Source organism: Microcaecilia unicolor, chromosome 5, assembly GCF_901765095.1.
Source record: "Microcaecilia unicolor chromosome 5, aMicUni1.1, whole genome shotgun sequence".
In the NCBI taxonomy this organism is placed as follows: Eukaryota; Metazoa; Chordata; class Amphibia; order Gymnophiona; family Siphonopidae; genus Microcaecilia; species Microcaecilia unicolor.
The window spans coordinates 49485464-49503971 of NC_044035.1; the positions used below are offsets into that span (position 1 = coordinate 49485464).

Genomic DNA, 18508 nt, shown 5'->3' on the forward strand with positions numbered 1-18508 from the left:
CATTTTTTAAGAGCCCTTAATCACATGCAAGACAGACTTTGCACATGGAAAAAACTTCTATAAAAATTATCCCCATGATGTACAGAAAAAATATATCAAAATCCCTCATGTGTTTTTCAAGTCGATGCACAACCTTTTAATCATAAATACTGATGTCAAGCCATTTAAATCAGACTCATTGAATCATGATAATTGGGGAGTACTCACATCTGCCAGCTCATCTAGCTGAGTTGCATAGGCTAAGAGATCAACTTTGGTTGTATTTTGCATCATCTGAAATGAAGATGTGAACATAAGAGATAAAAATCAACAAATCTGAATACAAGCTCTGTATAATAAACTTCTTTATAGACGGTTAAGCTCTTGATATGTGCCTTTTAGTATTGCAAAGCCCTACACATTTTATTTCAAACAATTCAACACAGTTTGTTCATCACAGGTGTTGGATAATGTAAAAGGAAACCGTTTGTGAGGTATTTTCCGATGTAATGACAATGATGAATTTGATCTGCAACATTGCTATGTTCTACTTTCAGGGCAGTATTTAAAGCTCTATGAATAAATACAATTGTGAACTCATATACTGTACACTTACTAACAAACACATGTAGGTCAATCCTATACCAGGTGCTCATGGTTACGTGGCACTTTACATGTATAAATGCAGTGAAAAGTAACACTCAGACAAGTAGGAACCCTAAGTGCCATTCTAGAAGGACATGAATAAGTGCAAGGGGGCATACATATGGGCAGGGATCTCACGTTCGCTATTCTGTAAGTTATGTACATAAATCCCATGTGCCCTTGCCTTACTGGGCATCTGCAGTTACACCAGGTCTATGGATGGTGTAATTGCAGGCGTGTAAATGTAAGGATTATCAATGTCGGGTTACACCAGTATTCTATAATGGAATCTGGCCATGTAGATGCTGTTACATAAGAATAGCCATACTGAGTCAGACTGATGGGCCATCTAGTCCAGTATCCTGCTTTCAACAGTGGCCAATACAGGTCACAAGTACCTGGCAGAACCCCAAATAGTAGCAACATTCCATGCTACTGATCTCAGGGACAAGCACTGGCTTCCCCATGTCTATCTCAATAGCAGATCATGGACATTTCCTTCAAGAACTTGTACAACATAATGGAGATGGATTAGCACAAGTATGAAACTTAAGAACAGTCTCAGCCATCAAGGAATCAGCGCTAGACCAAAGTAACATGTGCCATATTTCCACTGTTCCTCAACATTTATATATGAACTATCTAGGACAATGATTCTCAACATAAATATAAACCTGAGATCTGTGAGACCAACACAAAGGGGTCCCCTGAGACCAAATAGCAGCTGCTGAAAAAAATAAGCAGGCTGACCTTTTCTTTAGAGGAGCACAACTCTTAAGACTGCAGCTGCCTGATCCCAAGCTGCCTATGTCAAGAAAGGAACATTATGGTCTCAAGGAGCCCAAATCCATGCAGACAGGAGAAGGGGAAGCGCACAGCGGATTGCTGCCACCAGGGACCCTGAAGCCTCAAAGGGTTCTGATTGCTGCCATGAGGAGTCCAAACATCATGGCGAGGAGGTGGCGAGTGATTACCACCACTAGAAATCTGAACCAATATAAAAACAGGTAGGGAGGAGCATAACCGGTCACCATTACTAGGGGCCTGAAGCTGTACCGAGTGTAGGAGGGGAACCACACTGCCCCCAGCATCTTCATTAGATGCTGCTCCATGCAGTGAGAAGATGCAAGGTGATAACTCTGAAAAGTATATCTGGGCACCGCTGCATGTGCTTTTGCAGCTGTGCTGACCATGCAGTGAGAGAGAATAGCTATACTGAGTAAGTAGTATGGCTGTGGTGATATGGAGAGGGAGGTAAGGAGGGCAGGAGGGAAAGCATCCAGGAAGGGGCTCTGAGGGGGAGGAAGGCAGGAAAGAGGGCAAAGTGCTGACAGGAGGAAGAGAACTGGGAAGGAGCTATAGGAGGAGAGAGGAAGTGCTGTGGGTGTTGGGAGGAGGGGAACAGGGCAGGGGTGGCACTCAGAAGATGACTATGGAAGTGGAGAAGGGGCCCATGAGAGAGAGGGGGAAGGCCCCAGTAAGGACCCATCAGGAGGAAGCACTTAAAAAAAAAGGGCCATAGAAGAAGATCAGGAGACAAAAAGACCAGGAAAGGCACCACAGAGAGGAAATGGCAGTTGAAAAGAGAACTGTGAAGGGACCAAATGTATGGAGAAGGAAGAAAGACCCTCAGGAAGAGACCACACAGGAGGGCAGAAAGGAAGGCACTCAAGAAAGAGCTATAGGGGTGGGGGAGGTGTAAGCAATGAAATAGAAGTGCCACAGTCCAAGACAGAGGGTGGGAGGGACAGAAACCACAAGGCATTATCTTGATATTCCTATATCGAGAACCACAAATCACCTTTGTTCTCATGACTGAAAAGGCTGAAGGCCATCTTTGCCTCTGTCCATTAACTCCTCCAGCAAAGGCTAGTTAATATCCTAGGGGTTTTTTTGTGGGGGGGAGGGGGTCAATGTGTCATTTTAATGTCCATAATGTCTTCTTTGTTGCAAACTATGAACACTAATATGTTGATGTTTTGGGGGAGGAGGCTGTCCCAGCAGTTTCCCTGATCACATAGTCCAATAAAAAAAGCATCATCTATAATTTGTTTACCATTATTTTTATATATTCTGGGGTATTAACACAAGAATCGCACAGCTGGCTATGGTGAAACTGTGTGGCTATAAGCACCTCAAGGATATGCCAATAATTCCATTACTGTTCTGGTCTTTTTTCATGTTGGTATCATTCTCTATGGCAATATTGTTGCTACACAACAGCAGCCCCAATAATTACCAACAATTAGTCTTGGTTTCCATAGTGATATTGTATCACCATCAGTATTCCCATTTAACTTCACATTTACAATGATATCTAAGAACAAAATGTTGCCCCCTACACAGTGGCGTAGGAAGGTGGGGGGGGGGGGCGGTGGGCCGGTCTGCCCCGGGTGCACGCCGCTGGGGGGGTGTCGTCTCCGTTGGTTCCTTGCTCCCTCTGCCCCGGAACAGGTTACTTCCTGTTCCGGGGCAGAGAAAGCAAGGAACCAATGGAGCCGACACAGCTCCCAGCGACGGGGGTGGATCGGCCCTCCTGCCCGCCCCTCGCTGCCAAAGTAAGGTACAATGCACTCCGGGGGGGGAGGGTGCGCGCCGGAGGAGGGGGGCGTGCCGCGCTGCACCCGGGGGGGGGGAGGGTGCACGGCGGCAACCCGCCCCGAGTGCCAGCCGCCCCCGCTACGGCACTGCCCCTACATATGTAACATTGGCTAAATTTTAGGGGGACTTTTTGAGATAGGCAAACACAAAAATGTTTAAAAAAAAAAGACATAACTAAAAATGTTTTGTTAACAAACCAGTAGACCACATTTTATCAGATAGATAGAAGACAGTAAATAACCATGTGCATGCTAATATTCAAGGAAAAATGAAGAACTGTAAAGTTATCGGTGGTATTTCTATTATGCATTAACAGAAATACCAGTAGACTTATAAATATGAGGGCATTACTGTACCATCATCACAGACTGCAGTTTGACAAAATCTTTTTTGACATCTACATTCTTCCACGTGTTTGCAAAATGCGAGTTTAGTTTTCACTGAAAAAAGGTGGACAGTATCCACTGAGAGAAGATCAAGAAAAGTTATTGGGATCCACATTCTCTACAAACAACACAACTACTGTCATCTCTTAGGATGATACTAGCCGTTGAGCCCGTGAAAACGGGCTACTTTTGGAATGGGGGGGGGGGGTTTCCGAGCCCCCCCCCCTCCACCCGGCCCAAGCAGTACTGTAAACTTACATCAGCACGTAGCAGCAGGCACATCAGCAAAGCTGCCGTCGGGGCGGGCTTCCTTCTCTGCCTGTGTCCCGCCCTCGTTGACGTAACGTCGGCGAGGGCGGGACAAAGGCAGAGAAGGAAGCCCGACGGCAGCTTTGCTGATGTGCCTGCTGCTGCGTGCTGATGTAAATTCACAGTGCTCGGGCCAGATGGAGGGGCGACGGCGACTCCGGGGGAGGGGGGAGGGGGAGCGGTTCCAACGTCTGCAGCATGCCAGTAGAGACTTCCCTCTCTGTCCCGCCCCCATCATCACGTATTGAAGCGGGGGCGGGGCAGAGAGGGAAGTCTCTACTGCGCATTTGCGAGTGAGTACGGTCACGCGCCGTTTATATGTTTGATGGCTGGTACAGAAGGACTTTATAGAAACCTCACCTGTTTACTTATGTCTGTGAAGTTTAGTTTATCAATTCCAGAACTGGATATATCTTTCAAGGCTGACATCTGATCTGCATCCAAGAACTTTATGTCTGTGAGGTTGATATTGAATTTTCCAAGTGTTGCATTGATTTCATTGGTATACTAGGATTTTAATGAAAATAAAGTGTCACAAGAGATGACATTTGTAAACTGTTTCAAATACAAGGTCTGAAAAAAATGCATTTTTGTAATTACTTTAAGCAGCATTGCCAAAGGAAAGCAATTTGTAAGAGAGATTTTCAGTGCACTTCATAGTATCATACAGTGTCATTCCTGGCCTCCTTCCTACCCCAGTCCTTCCAGAATAAAAGGTAGGCACAGTTGGGGGGAACTTAGAGAGGAAAAGGGGGAAGAAGAGACAGGTAATATTCGTTATTTCAGCAACTGGGTAATAATGAAAAAAACTGGAATGGTATGAAGTGGGAAATTTATCCTACTGCAGAGACCTCTGACACTACTGACCTTGCTGATGTTCAGTATCTCATCCAATGAGAATTCCTTATCCAGTTTCAGGGTGCTCCATAAAGGTTTATCATTGTGGCAATTACTGCAAGACAGGGAACCAACAGGTTATCATAGATGTGTGCAGAGCCTCAGCAAGAGGTAAAATCCATAAAGTTTGAGTGCATCCAATGCTATAGGCTCAATATTTTAAAAGGAGTTATGGGGTCAGGAGTGTATGCAGATCACATAGGTATACTGTGCTGTGTGTGGAATGACTGACTACCTGCTTGCTGTTCAAATCGCTATGGAGTAAATTCTACAAAGGGCATTAATAGTTAGGCACTAAGCTAATAATTCTGTAATGGCATATTTGCACACCAAACCTGTTATAGAATACTAGTGTCAGTAGACAGTTATGCACCACCACTTATACCATGTCTATGGCTGGTAGAAATTAAAATATTCTATAAAGTGTGCGCAAGAAAAAAGTCAGAACAACCATCACTCAGGGGCCCTTTTATAAAAGCTTGTAAGGGCCACGCACGTCCAGCGTGCACCAAATCAGCATTACTGCTTGGCTACTGCATGCCTCGGGCAGTAATTCTGAATTTGATGTGCACCCAAAACACACGGTATTTTCTATTTTCTACCACGTGGTGCTTACCTGGTGGTAAATGGCTGTGGATGCATGCTGCATGCCTTCCGCCCAGGTAGCATGTGAGACCTTACTGCTAAGTCAGTGGGTGGTGGTAAGGTCTCAGGCCGAAAATGGATGTGCGCTGGTTTTTATTTTGCCATACATCCAATTTTCCGGCCCCTTAAAAAAAAGGCCCTTTTTCTAGGACGCAGCAAAAACTGGCCTGGCGCGTGCTCAGAAGATGCGCTCACACTGCTGAAGGCCACTTTTTGCCACAGCTTTGTAAAAGGGCCCCTCAGTAATCCCCTCCCATGTAACGCCCCCTTTGCAGTTACGAGCGAGCACAGTTAGGCACCCAGTTACAAAATACTGTCTAAGTGTACTTACATGCCTAATTGCTGCTTCATTCCCATTTTGGCACTTAACTACCATTTATCTGCCATTTTTTTTGCACCTAAGAAAGCACAAAGGCAGACGGTCTGCAAACTCCAAGATGGAAAACACAAAGAGCAGATCGTGTGAAAGGAAAAATGTAATTTATTTCAAACGATATAACAATTCTTATATAAATATATATAAAAACAGCTGTTTTTATATATATTTATATAAGAATTGTTATATCGTTTGAAATAAATTACATTTTTCCTTTCACATGATCTGCTCTTTTTGTTTTCCATTTTTTTTGCACCTACAGTTAGATGCCTAATTTGTGTCACACTATACAGAACTACCCTGGGTGGAGGTAATTCTGTGAAGTGGGTGCTACGATTTACACGCCAATTATGTGTGTAAATGATTAGGGAGCATGCAATGAAGCTACTAAGTAGTAAATTTAAAACAAACTTACACATCTAAGTTTAGCTGCTCAAATAGATGACATAACTTTAAAATGTATATAGGTTCAAGCTTTAGGAACAGACACAGCACTGGCACATGCAAATACCCTAGTCATGTAAATAAATTCTAGAAATCCAGTACTTACATATGTAGATCCACACGCAGCACACAAAGATTTCAAGACATTATGTGCAGTCCTAAAAAATTTTACCACATCTACACACCGGCATTTACACCTGCTCTGAGGCAGCTCTAAGTGTCAGCTAACTTCTCATTTGAATCTGGGATTTTCAGGAGCGATTAAAAGGAGCAACTGTGCTTACCCTTCTGGCGTTTAAAACCCCTCCTAAAATCAGAAATAGTTAGAATTTTCTAGCTTAGCTCCTTAATCAGCTCTCCTTGGAAGCACAGTTTTGTAAAATCTAGTATTCAAAAGGACTTATCCATCTGCCCCCTAATTCTATAAACTTGCAAGCACAATCCTAAAGTTCCATGTGCAAGTTCTAGAATACTGTCAGTTACCACGTAACTTAATTCAATAAGTAGCTACTTCTTGGCATTAACAAACAACTATTGGCTAAATTGGTATTAGTTGGCAGAGATGGGTTTGTTACTTTTTAAAATTACTGGCTTTAAAAGTAGTGAAGTAAAAGTAGAAAGTCTTATCCAAAAAAAATATTCAAGTAATATAGTACAACTCTTAAAACTACTTTTTTACTGCAAAGTAAAAAATATTCTTAACAAGTTGGACACATAATCTAGTGAGTTTACAAGCAAACATCCGGGGGTGGGGAGGGGTCACACAAGGTCCTTCCCAGAAAAAAAACAACACCCTGAACATTGCAGTGGGCAGAAGAATATTAATACACTTAACTGGAAAACAAAACAAGCTGGATTGGTACAGATTAGTCCTACACTGACACTTGATGCCAATAGAATACCTGGCCTTTTTCACACATGAACAGAGGTAGCCCCTCATGAAGTATAAAATAAGCAGTGCTATTTTTGTGCCAGTACGTGCCGGTGCATACCGGCACCTTTGAGGGCCGGCTCACTTGCTGGCCCTCAGCTCCCCAACTTTCTGTTCTGCCCCCTGCAAATCTTCTATTTACCCGAAGTCGCAGCGTGAACTGGTAACAGTGAAAGCAGCAAGCTCCTTGTCGCCTTCCTTTCCGCGAGGGTGGGACACTGAGAGGGCAGGGAAGCAACAAGGAGGTAAGCCTGCCTGCTTGCTGCTTTCACTGCCGGTTCGCCGCTGCGACTTCGGGTAAATAGAAGGTTTCGACACATGGGGCAGAACGGAAATTCAGGGAGCTGAGGGCGGGCAGGTGGGGATGGGGTTGGAATGATCTCAGGGGCAGGTGGAGGCTGGGGCGAGTCACTGGACATGGAAGGGAGGGGAGGATAGGCAAAGGAAGGAGATGCACACGGATGGGAGGGAAGGAAAGGCAAAGGAAGGAGATGCACACGGATGGGAGGGAAGGAAAGGCAAAGGAAGGAGATGCACACGGATGGGAGGGAAGGAAAGGCAAAGGAAGGAGATGCACACGGATGGAGGGAAGGAAAGGCAAAGGAAGGAGATGCACACGGATGGAGGGAAGGAAAGACAAAGGAAGGAGATGCACACGGATGGAGGGGAAGGGAGAGAGGAGAAATGCTAGAATTGGATGGAGGAGAGGGAAGACAGAGGAAGGAGATGCACATGAATGGTGGGGAGAGGAGAGAGTTGAAATGCTGGACATGGATGGAGAGGAGGAAAGAGAGAGGAAGTGAGATGAACATGGATGGAGGGGAGGGGACCGGGAGAGCATAAATGCTGTACATGGATGGAGGGGAGGGAAGACAGAGGAGGAGATGCACATGGATTTAGGGGAGACGAGAAACTCTGGACATGGGTGGAGGGAAGAGAGTTGACATGCTGGACATGGATGGAGAGGAAGGATGAGAGAGAAAGTGAGATGAACATGGATGGAGGGGAGGAGAGAGGAGAAATGCTGGATATGGATGGATGAGAGGGAAGAGAGAGGAAGGACAGGAGATGCATATGGATGGAGGGGAGGGAAGAATAGGAAGGAGATGCATACTGACGGAGGTGAGAGAAAGGGAAAAGAGGAGAAAAACTGCACATGGATGGAGAAAATAGGCAAAAACTGGATCCACTCTATACCTCCTCCAGTCAAGTCTGTGGAGGACCCAGTTTTTACCTATGGATGTAGAGCAAGAAATGAAGAAGAAAGGAGGAAAGTAAAGAAATAAATGGAAAGGAATCCCTGGAAACAGAGTTAAGGGAACAGATAGAGAGCAGCAGAATCAGAGACTAGGACCGACATGATCAGAAAAACAAAGTCACTAGACAACAAAGGTAGAAAAAATCATTTTATTTTCATTTTAGTGTTTGGAATATGTCCAATTTGAGAATTTACATCTGCTATCTTATTTTGCACTGGGTATACTGGAGCTGTAACATGATCTTACAGAAATTATTTATAATGAAAAAATTCAAGTTATTTTTTCTCCCATACTGGTATAATATTTTCAATGATGCCTGTTTATATGCGCCATGATTGGTAAAAGGGGTGTGGCTAACATGGATGTGGCCATTATAGGGGAGGAGCCATAGGTGGTAGCCCCACCCATGAGTACAGGTACCTTTTTTCCTACAAAAAATGCACTGAGAATAAGTAACCCCAAACTAAAATTAGAAATATGTAGACAACAATTAAACTGTGCGCCTCCCATGGTAGTTTATTAGCACAAGTCCAGCATAGGTGCAACGGGAAGGAGGGAAGGAGCAAGAATGTGCTACAGGGCCATGGTGGATGGGAGGGGAGAGAGAGCAGGCCCTGCATGCAGTGAAGTGTGATTCAGACTGGAGGCAGCCAAGCCTGACAACAACAAAGTAATAGCCAATCAACAGCTGTTCTGGGCAGGTATATAGGGCAGGGACTAGGGTTTCCAGGTGATGTCAGACCCTGGCTTGTATCTGATTGGGTCTTAACTTCTGGTCCCAGCTCAGCTGTTTCGGGGACTGGAAGTTCAGGCCCAATCAGCTGCAAGCTATGTTTGACATTGCTTGAAAAGCCTGTAGAGGGGGAGAAGTACAAAAGTACAGCTTAAATGTAACTCGTTACAAGTAAAAGTACTGCCAATTGTACTTAAGTACTGTAACTCTAATAGACCTGGCTCTAATATCCGAGTCTGTCATAGAGGCTGCTAAATCATATTTGTATTCACATTTGTGGGGGGTGGGGGGGGGGTCATCCCTGATTCCCTCCAGTGGGCACCCTTTTGTGCCTTATTCGTTATAAAAACAGGTCTAGCTCAAAACATCTTAGTTTTAGTCTGGGATACTTTTGTTCTATTTTGGCTGAAAAAATGTCCAAGTGTTAGGAATGCCCAGATTCTTCCCTTAATACGCCCCTTTGTGATTTAACGCACTTCTGATGTACTTCACAGAAAAACATCTAAAAATTGGTTTTGAAAATAGCAGTAAGGGCCAGGGGCGTATCTGGAATCCGGCGGTAGGGGGGGCCAGAGCCAGAGAGGGGGGGCACATTTTTGCCTCCCCCCCCCCCCCCCGCCGCCACCGCCGCCTCTCTCCACCCCCTCCCCGCCGTCAACCCTCCCCCGCTGCTTACTTTTGCTGGCGGGGTCCGACCCGCAATCTCCATATTCGGCTTCCTCCGTGGCCATGTGCTTCCAGGAAGTAACGCTGCAGCGCTGATTCGTTGAATCTAGTTCGGCGTCTGACGTGCTGGGACGTCAGACGCCGAACTGGATTCAACGAATCAGCACTGCAGCGTTACTTCCTGGAAGCACATGGCCACGGAGGAAGCCGAAATATGGAGATTGCGGGTCGGACCCCGCCAGCAAAAGTAAGCAGCGGGGGAGGGTTGACGGCGGGGAGGGGGGCCAGGGCGAAATCTGCGGGGGCCCAGGCCCCTGTGGCCCCACGCAGATACGCCCCTGGTAAGGGCACATGTGCTTCCCATGTGGTAACCATGAAGCACGCTCCATGGCCACACTGCTATTTACTGCCGGGAACACCCCCATGGTAGAAAATAGAAAAATATTTTCTATCACTGGATTCAGTGCACTGCAAACTTGGAATTACCGCCGGGCGCATGAACTACCCCGGCAGTAGTGCCAATTTGATGCATACTATCAACGCATTAGCCCTCCCATGGCTTTGTAAAAGGGCCACTAAGTCTTATGCGGTTGAATTTAGCTGGTTAACTTGGGCAGCTGAATATCTGAACAAACACATATGTGCCGACTCTGCCCCCCCCCCCCAAATTGCTGGCTACGATCCAGTGGCATAGCCAAGGGTGGGCCTGGATGGGCCCAGGCCTACCCACTTTGGACTCAGGCCCACCTAGTAGCAGCAGCACACCTATGATGTGGCTGGCAGGGATCCCCAAGCCCCACCAGCCAAAAACTCCCAACAACTGTCCCTCCTGCATACCTTGTAAATAGCAGATCTTCACCTGCAGCGAGCAGCAACTAATACATACTGCTCACACCAGCCCCACAGCCTTTCCTCTGATGTATTCTCGTCTATGCGGAAATAGGAAGTTGCATCAGAGGGAAGGGTGTGGGGCCAACATGAGCAGTGTGTATTAGTTGCTGCTCGCTGCCGGTGAAAATCTGCTATTTAAAAGGTATGCGGGGGGGGGGGGTGTGAGAGAATGTATGACAGACCATATGGTATACAGGTGAGAAAGAGAGAGACCAAATCACTTGTGGGACAAAGTGGAGTTCTTCCGCCCACCCATCTTGGGTCCAGGCCCACCCAAAATTGTATGTCTGGCTACGCCCCTGCTACGACCTCAGCAGTTAGTGCTGATATTCAGTAGCTCTAACTGGTTAAGTGCCACTGAGTACCAGTGGATAGCCCCGCACAGGTGATTTAACCAGGCAGGAGCCTCTCCTGCCTGGTTAAGTCACTCTGAATAGCAGGCTTTTAGTGTTTTAATAGTGTTGTAAATTTTTTCATAACCTCTCCAGGAAAAGCAGTAAATTATGATAAATTAAAAAAAACACCAATGGTTCCTTTTATTTAAAAAAATAATCAATCAAGCTTAGACAGACACATAAGTTTTCTGTGCACAGCAATGACATATTTACACAGAATGTTAATGGACCAGGTGGACTATTTCATTTTTCCTAGACCTACTGTCACAGCATGGAGTACTCACCTGTAGAGGCTTTCTATAGTCACAGACGTGTTCTGCAGACCAAGAGCGCTTGACAAACTGAAACCTGGAATCAGATTCGGTGTATCGAGAAACTACAGAAAATTGAATGGATAATTGTTATTTTTTTTCTTAGAAAGTATCCTAGAATGATTAGAATCCTAGCAATGAGTATGCATAGTCACTCTTCCCCTTTCTCCACCCCTTAAAGGTATGTACTAAGTTTCCTTGGGTGATGGTTAGATGCCACTGATTTACACGCCTCATTCTAAAGGGTGCCAAACAAACCAAGGGCCCTGTTTACTAAGCCGTGTTATAGGCGCGTTAGCGTTTTTAACGCGCATTAACCATGTACGGGCATTAACAGTGTGCGCACCTACAATATCCCTATAGGCGCCTACATGGCTAGCGTATGCGCTAATTGTAGGCACGTTAAAAATGCTAACGTGCCTTAGTAAACAGGTCCCAAAAGGCATCAATCCTGAACCACCCTCCCCCCCCCACCCTAAAAAAAAAAATTTCTAGGTCAATATGGAAGCTAAAGACAGGGAGTATCAAAAACTGACTATACCTTTAAGGCTTCCCTCTGCACACTACTGTAGAACACATGGTATATAAGTAACAGTAAGGAAATATTTAAGGTTTCTATTCTTCTATATCCCTTTAAGGCTACCAGATAACTTAACTCTGACAATTAAGAGCCTAGCAAAGAAATTTAATTATGTTGACTTGACAGGATCTGTCTGCCCAAATCCATATTGCACTTCTGCAAAACCCACATTGTTCTCTGTACAGTTCATTTTAACTTATGAATGTATTCTAACATTTCCCCCAATATGGATATCAGACTGAAGATGTACAATTCCCTATCTTGCTTCTTTTGTTTGGGTCATAAAATACAGCACATTCCCTTCTCTTTTCCAGAGAGTCCTTTTAAATACCGCATAGAGGCTCAATTATTACAGCATTTTATTTCCTGCAGAACTCTTGGGCAAATTCCATTTGGACACTAAGCTGCTGCTAATGGATGATACGCTTGTCCTTGTTATAGTTATGTCATTGTCATGTACATGATAAAGCAAATCTGATCAAGCCAGGAGAATGTTGAAGCATACTGGAGTCACATGCAATGAAGTGGGCCAAGCACTTTTTAAAGCGGGAGGCATGCTGTCTAATAATACTCTTCTACAGGTAAGTCAGAAGCAGACATGTAGCCAGACCTTGGATTTTTTGGGGGGGGCCTGAGCCCAAAGTGGGGAAAGCACAAAATTTTACTCCTCCCCCGCGACCCCACATACCTGAGTTAGCAGGTGTGTCCAAGACCTGTCAGTGGAAGCCCTCCTCCATCTGAAGCCTGGCAGTTGGCAGTGCTTTTCCTGGGTCACTCCCCCCACAAATGCTTGTTTTTTATGAAACAGCTGACACAAGAGAGGCCCATCACCTGCTCAAGCTCAGTTTTCACACATGCAGTGGGGGAGGGGCTTCAGATGGAAGAGGGCATCCACTGGAAGGGCTTAGGAACACCCTTCCCGAGCCAAAGTGGCAGACAGTGCCTCAATTTTGGGGGATCTCAAACCCAAACCGGGGAGGCAGGGCCTGGTCCCCAAGTCCCCCTGTAACTATGCCACTGGTCAAAAGTGCATCCAAGAGACAGATTTCCTAGCATCAAATCTAATGCTCTTCAACAACAAGTATTAATAAAGAGATGGCATGTGCCAATAGGGTTTTCATTGTTGGGCTTAAAATTTTTTTTTAAATTACTATCTATAGAAAATTATTCAACAGAAATACAATGCCCCAATGCAAAAGGAATAGGTCCCGTACAGAGCTGGCTCAAGACCCAAACAAGCAAAACCCAGGTTCAGCGCTGCAGCAAACTGGAAACGTATCAGAGGGGACCCATCTTCATAAAGCAGCCAAAAAAGCCCACCGTGAGGCTGCAGCTGAGTGTAAGCAGCTGCAGAATGCACTGGACAAGCCACCAACTGCAGAGAGGCCCACAAATGCACCCATACACCACACCCAAATTGGTCAGTCTTGGGGTGACAAAGGCACAAGGAAAGCCTGTGAGACTGAAGGCACATCCCCCCCACAACAGCCCAGAAGTACCATCAGCATCCTTAGACGGGGCCACCAACTCACCTACCCGAAATGCCCCAAAAAAGCACACAGAAAATGAAGCTGAAATAGCAGCACCTCAAAAGGAGATCTACAAACCTCCAGCAATACCCACAGTAATACCACAACCCCCTCATACAAGATTGGCAATCAAAGCAACCAGGCACCACTGTCCCACACACCCCTCGCATAACCACACAATAATTTTTAAATCAGAAAAATGGCCATAGGATCCCCACAGCCAAGCAATTTGGAGAAAAAGGCAACAATCGTCAGTGTTTGACTCAACACCCCTGAAGACCAATCAATGGACTAAGCAAACGGGATGAAGTCCACCAGCACCTGATGAGATGCAAGAAACTGGCAGTACAGCTGTCGGCAAGCCAAAAAACAGTCACCAACCCGACAGGTAGGATCTTTGGCACCAAAGCCCTCTTCAGTAGCTCTCTGTAGGCTCCAGGAAACTGATCCACAACTCCACTGGCATAACAGTAGGACTGGTATATGGTAACAGCGCCAAAGCCAGAACCTAGAGAAAGCACCTGCTGTTTCATTAAGAACACCCAGAACATGCCTAGCAGATATTGAAACATTCAACTGCAGACAGGTAGCACAACGAAGAAGAGTAAGGCCATCAACATGGGGCAGCGAGTAGTTAACTTATTCAGGGCGTGCACTACCGCTACATTATCAGAAGACTATATGCTTATTTGTCAGGTAACCTCCCCAGAGTTCCAGAGCCACATAAACTGGGAACAATCCCAAAAAGGCAATGTTAACATACCATCTACACTCCTCCACCACTCCAACCACATAGCAGCACTCCATGCCCCCCAAAATACAAAACAAAGCCCAACCCACCCGATGCAGCAGTAACAGACCAAGATCCACATTAGACATGGGATCCCCTGCCATACCTGCACACCATTGAACTGAGTCAAGAAATGACGCCAAATCAGCAAATCCTCCTGCATCACCTAGGGCAAATGAACCCTGTGATGCTTCTTCTGTAAACACCTGGAAAGGAAAGACAAATGCCGAGGAAAAACTTGACCCATCGGGATTACCCAAGCAGCAAAGTTGAAGTGACCTACCAAAACTTGAATATCCCACAAAGTCAATTTTGACACCAACAGGTCACATCAATAGCAATCGTCAAGCCTGTACCTTGTCCCGGGGAATTCGGGAATCCATACAGACAGAATCCAATTCAATCTCTAAAAAAAAAAAAAAAATGAAGAAGCAGGACCTTCAGATTTATCTGCTGCCAAAGGAATACCAATCTCCTGCTCCACCACATCAAAAACCCTCATTAAGGACAAATACTGTTGACTCCCAGCCAGACCCGCAAATAAAAAATCATCCAGGTAATGCACGATAGAGTCTGAGCCAGACACATGCTGCACCACCCAATGAACAAAAGTAGAAAAAGCCTCAAAATAAGCGCAGGAAATGGAACAGCCCATCAGCATGCACTTATCAAAATAATAAAAACCAGCACAACAAAAACCCAACAAATGAAACGAATCAGGGTGGATTGAAGTATATTTCCTGATTTGTCGCAGGTGACGCAGAAGCATAGGAAAGAATTCTTGGCCCTTAGGGCCAATTTTATGTTGACATTTTCTGCCAAATGCTGTATTACATACTAGTCAAAAATGTTTCTCTTTTTTGAACCTAAACAATGACTGAGTTTATTACAGTCAGGGAAGGTATTAGTGTACTAGTAAGTCCTAGACTTCTGTTTAGTTATTCTGCTCTCCTTGTAACATTACATTACCTTTATTAGATTTCTGTTTGACCCTTCTAATATATTGTGGTCTAAACATGGATTTTCTTTTTGATTATTTGATATTTCTTTTCTGATCTTCAAGTTTATAATATTTGTATATTTGATATGTATGAATAAATCAATAATAACAAAAAAAAAAGAAACCTGCAGAGCAAAATCCTTAAGACAAGATAAAGGCAGGGCTAAATCAAGAGTCATTCTACTGCACAGAAAGGGGGGAGGGGTGATCTTGTATGTTTTTTTGTGTGTATAAATACCGTTTTATCCACAGTAAAAAAGGCATTTTTAAAATTACCCCATGGTATATGTGTAAAAGTACACATGGACACAAAGCAGCACATCCTATATAATAATTCTCACCTCCAACGTTTGGTCTCTGCCTGGGACCGTGACTCCGTGGTCTGATTCCAGAAGTAGATCAGTGACGTCATCCACATCACACAGCCTCTTCTATTGCTTCTGTTTCTGCTGTTCGTGTGGTCCCACCCTCACACGAACAGCTGAAACAGAAGAGAAAGAAGAGGCTGTGTGAAGCGGCATCCCTACAGTGCAGGAGGTAAAAACATGCAGGAGGTGGGGAGGGGGGTCCTGAAACTACAGAGGGGGGTCCTGAAATGACACAGGGGGAGGGGATTCCTGGAAATCAACTGGAAGGGTAGGGGCAGGTCCTGGAACTCGGAGAGGGGGGAGAGGCGGAGTGGGAAGGGGAGGGGGGGGATGGGAAGAAGTGGCAGGGGGGTCCTGGAACTCACATGTGAAGAAGTGGGAGGGATTTCAGGAACTCAGACAGGGGTGGAAGGGGGGAGGGGAAAGGGGTTCAGCAAACTCTCGGTCTCGCTGTGTCTCACATATGCAATCACACACACTGTCATTCTGACACACACACACTCTCTCACAGACACAATCGCACCCAATCTCACTCTCTCTCTGACACACACACACACACTCGCACAGGCACTCTCTCTCTCTCACACAGTCACTCTCACACACACACTCTCTCAAACATACACACTACGAGGAAAACCTTGCTAGCGCCCGTTTCCTTAAAAACTGAAACGGGCCTTTTTTACTAGTCTTTTACATAATCCATCCACAGGGATTCCCAGGGATGCAGTCTGAGTGGAGCACAGGAGGAAGTCACGAAGTACAGGCATAGTTTATAAATACACACATACACATATTTCACGTGCATACATCAACACCTACTCCCATGAAGGTGTAAATATAGACAACTGCATTTTAGCAATGATTGTTGCAGTTTTTGCAAGGCTGTTACATAAAGGCACATAGGTACCTCGGTTGTCTTCATAAAATTGCCCCAACGTAGGCAGCCACTTGGACTTCCTGTTAGTAAATTACCTTCAACCTCCCCCCCCCCCCCCCCAAGGTAGTCAGTATTTTCAAGGTCCTGTTTCAAACAACCAATGACCTTCCAAGAAGAAACCCAGCAGAGATGCAAAAAATATTACCTGGTAGAGTTGTTGATCACTCCAGGGTTTGCAGATGAGGGTATATGCATTCCCACCCACTAAAAACAGGATCAACACTACAAGCATCAACAACCAAGAAAATATGAAGCTGAATCCAGCACCCCTGTCACAGAAGAACAGAGCAATTACCTTTCAGTGCATGCAAAGATAACTAGCCATAGTGCATGTAAGAAAAAAAAAAAAAGCTTAAGGGATGCTTAATGGAGGAGATGAAAGTCTCTATTCTTATAGCCTGCAATACCTTGTAGTTCAATGTGGGTAATATACAAAGAGACTGGACATCCCAGGAAATACAATAATAAAATAATTAATCAAAAAACCTAATACATTCATCTCCATCCACAATTCCTAAATAAATATGTCTTAAGCAATCGTCTAAAATGTACATAACTTGATGCCTGACTTATGAAAGGGGAAAACTTCTCTGCCTACTTTAGCTGCCTGATAAGACAAGAAAGCAAAACAATCTATACATTTCTTTCTTTCTTACTTTACCCTTCATAGATGGAAAAGAAAACATATTGAAAAACCTGGGAACACAAATTATACTGACAGGGTGAAACATCTGATCAAATAAACAGGAGCTGGACTATAAGAGACCTTATACATTAAACAAGATAGTTTAAACATAACCCTTGCAGCTACTGGTAAATCAGTGAACTTTGGAACAGTATTCTGACAAAATGATGAGAATGTTTTAAGGGAAATATCAACCTTAACACAGTATTTTGGAGGTCCTAGGTGAATTTCCACCTGGACAGTTCTCACCCACCAATTCCCATCTGGACAACTTCCACCTAAGACAATTCCCACTGAACCAATTCCCATCACACCAGGGAGGACAATTCCCACTCATAACCTAAAAAATACAAAACACACTAGGACAAGTATCTCCCTCCTTTTTCTCTTTAAGATCGTTTTGGGGGTCACTACTCCCTCACATGCACATGCACACTCACAACATTGTCTTTCACACACCCAGTGGCGTACCTAGGGTAGTTGACACCCGGGGCCAGTCATTTTTTAACACCCCCCCCCCCCCCAATCCAGTACTAGGTATGCCGAGAATACAAAACACTCAGGACCTATACAGCAATTCTACCATACCATAAGCAGTCATTTCTACGAGTCACACAAGGAAAAGGAAAGCATCTTAAACACTACAGTGAGCACTAGAACATCAATTCACCTATTGTAAAACGAAACCAGACAGAATAGTACAGATCATAGATCCTGCACAGTCAATGCCAACTGAAAGCCATGTCTTTTTCACAAACACAGATACACCCTAATCCACTATAGAATAAGTAATCATAAACTTTCTATTTAGACAAAAATTAAACTGAACCCCCGATGCCAGACTCTGCATACAATGCAACACCACAGAAACAGAAAATGTCCCCTAGTACTGTGCAAAATATAAAGACAGCAGATGTAAATTTGAAAAAAAACCCTAACAAGTACCAATCACCACTTTACAAATTAACAAATAGAAATAAAACAAATATAGAAAGTAAAATAATACCATTTATTGGACTAATACATTTAGCTTTCAGAGGCCAAAACCTCCGTCCTCGGGTCAGTACAGTATAGTGCTGTTACAGTATCCTATCCTGACCTGAGGAAGGGGGTTTTGTTCTCCGAAAGTTAGTCAAAATGTATTAAAATTA

At 44.6% G+C, this 18508-nt stretch overlaps 1 protein-coding gene across 4 annotated transcripts in view; it reads right to left on the bottom strand.

The window, feature by feature from the left end:
• Nucleotides 1-18508, bottom strand: part of LOC115470017 (prominin-1-A-like) — a 174463-nt gene that overhangs the window by 49172 nt on the left and 106783 nt on the right. For all 4 annotated transcript variants that reach the window (XM_030202863.1, XM_030202860.1, XM_030202861.1 and 1 more), the window contains exons 13-17: nucleotides 16818-16941; nucleotides 11442-11533; nucleotides 4788-4872; nucleotides 4281-4427; nucleotides 208-273 (exon numbers count right to left, since the gene is read on the bottom strand). In XM_030202863.1, coding sequence (XP_030058723.1) covers nucleotides 208-273; nucleotides 4281-4427; nucleotides 4788-4872; nucleotides 11442-11533; nucleotides 16818-16941 — 514 coding nt within the window. The remainder of the gene's footprint in view (nucleotides 1-207; nucleotides 274-4280; nucleotides 4428-4787; nucleotides 4873-11441; nucleotides 11534-16817; nucleotides 16942-18508) is intronic.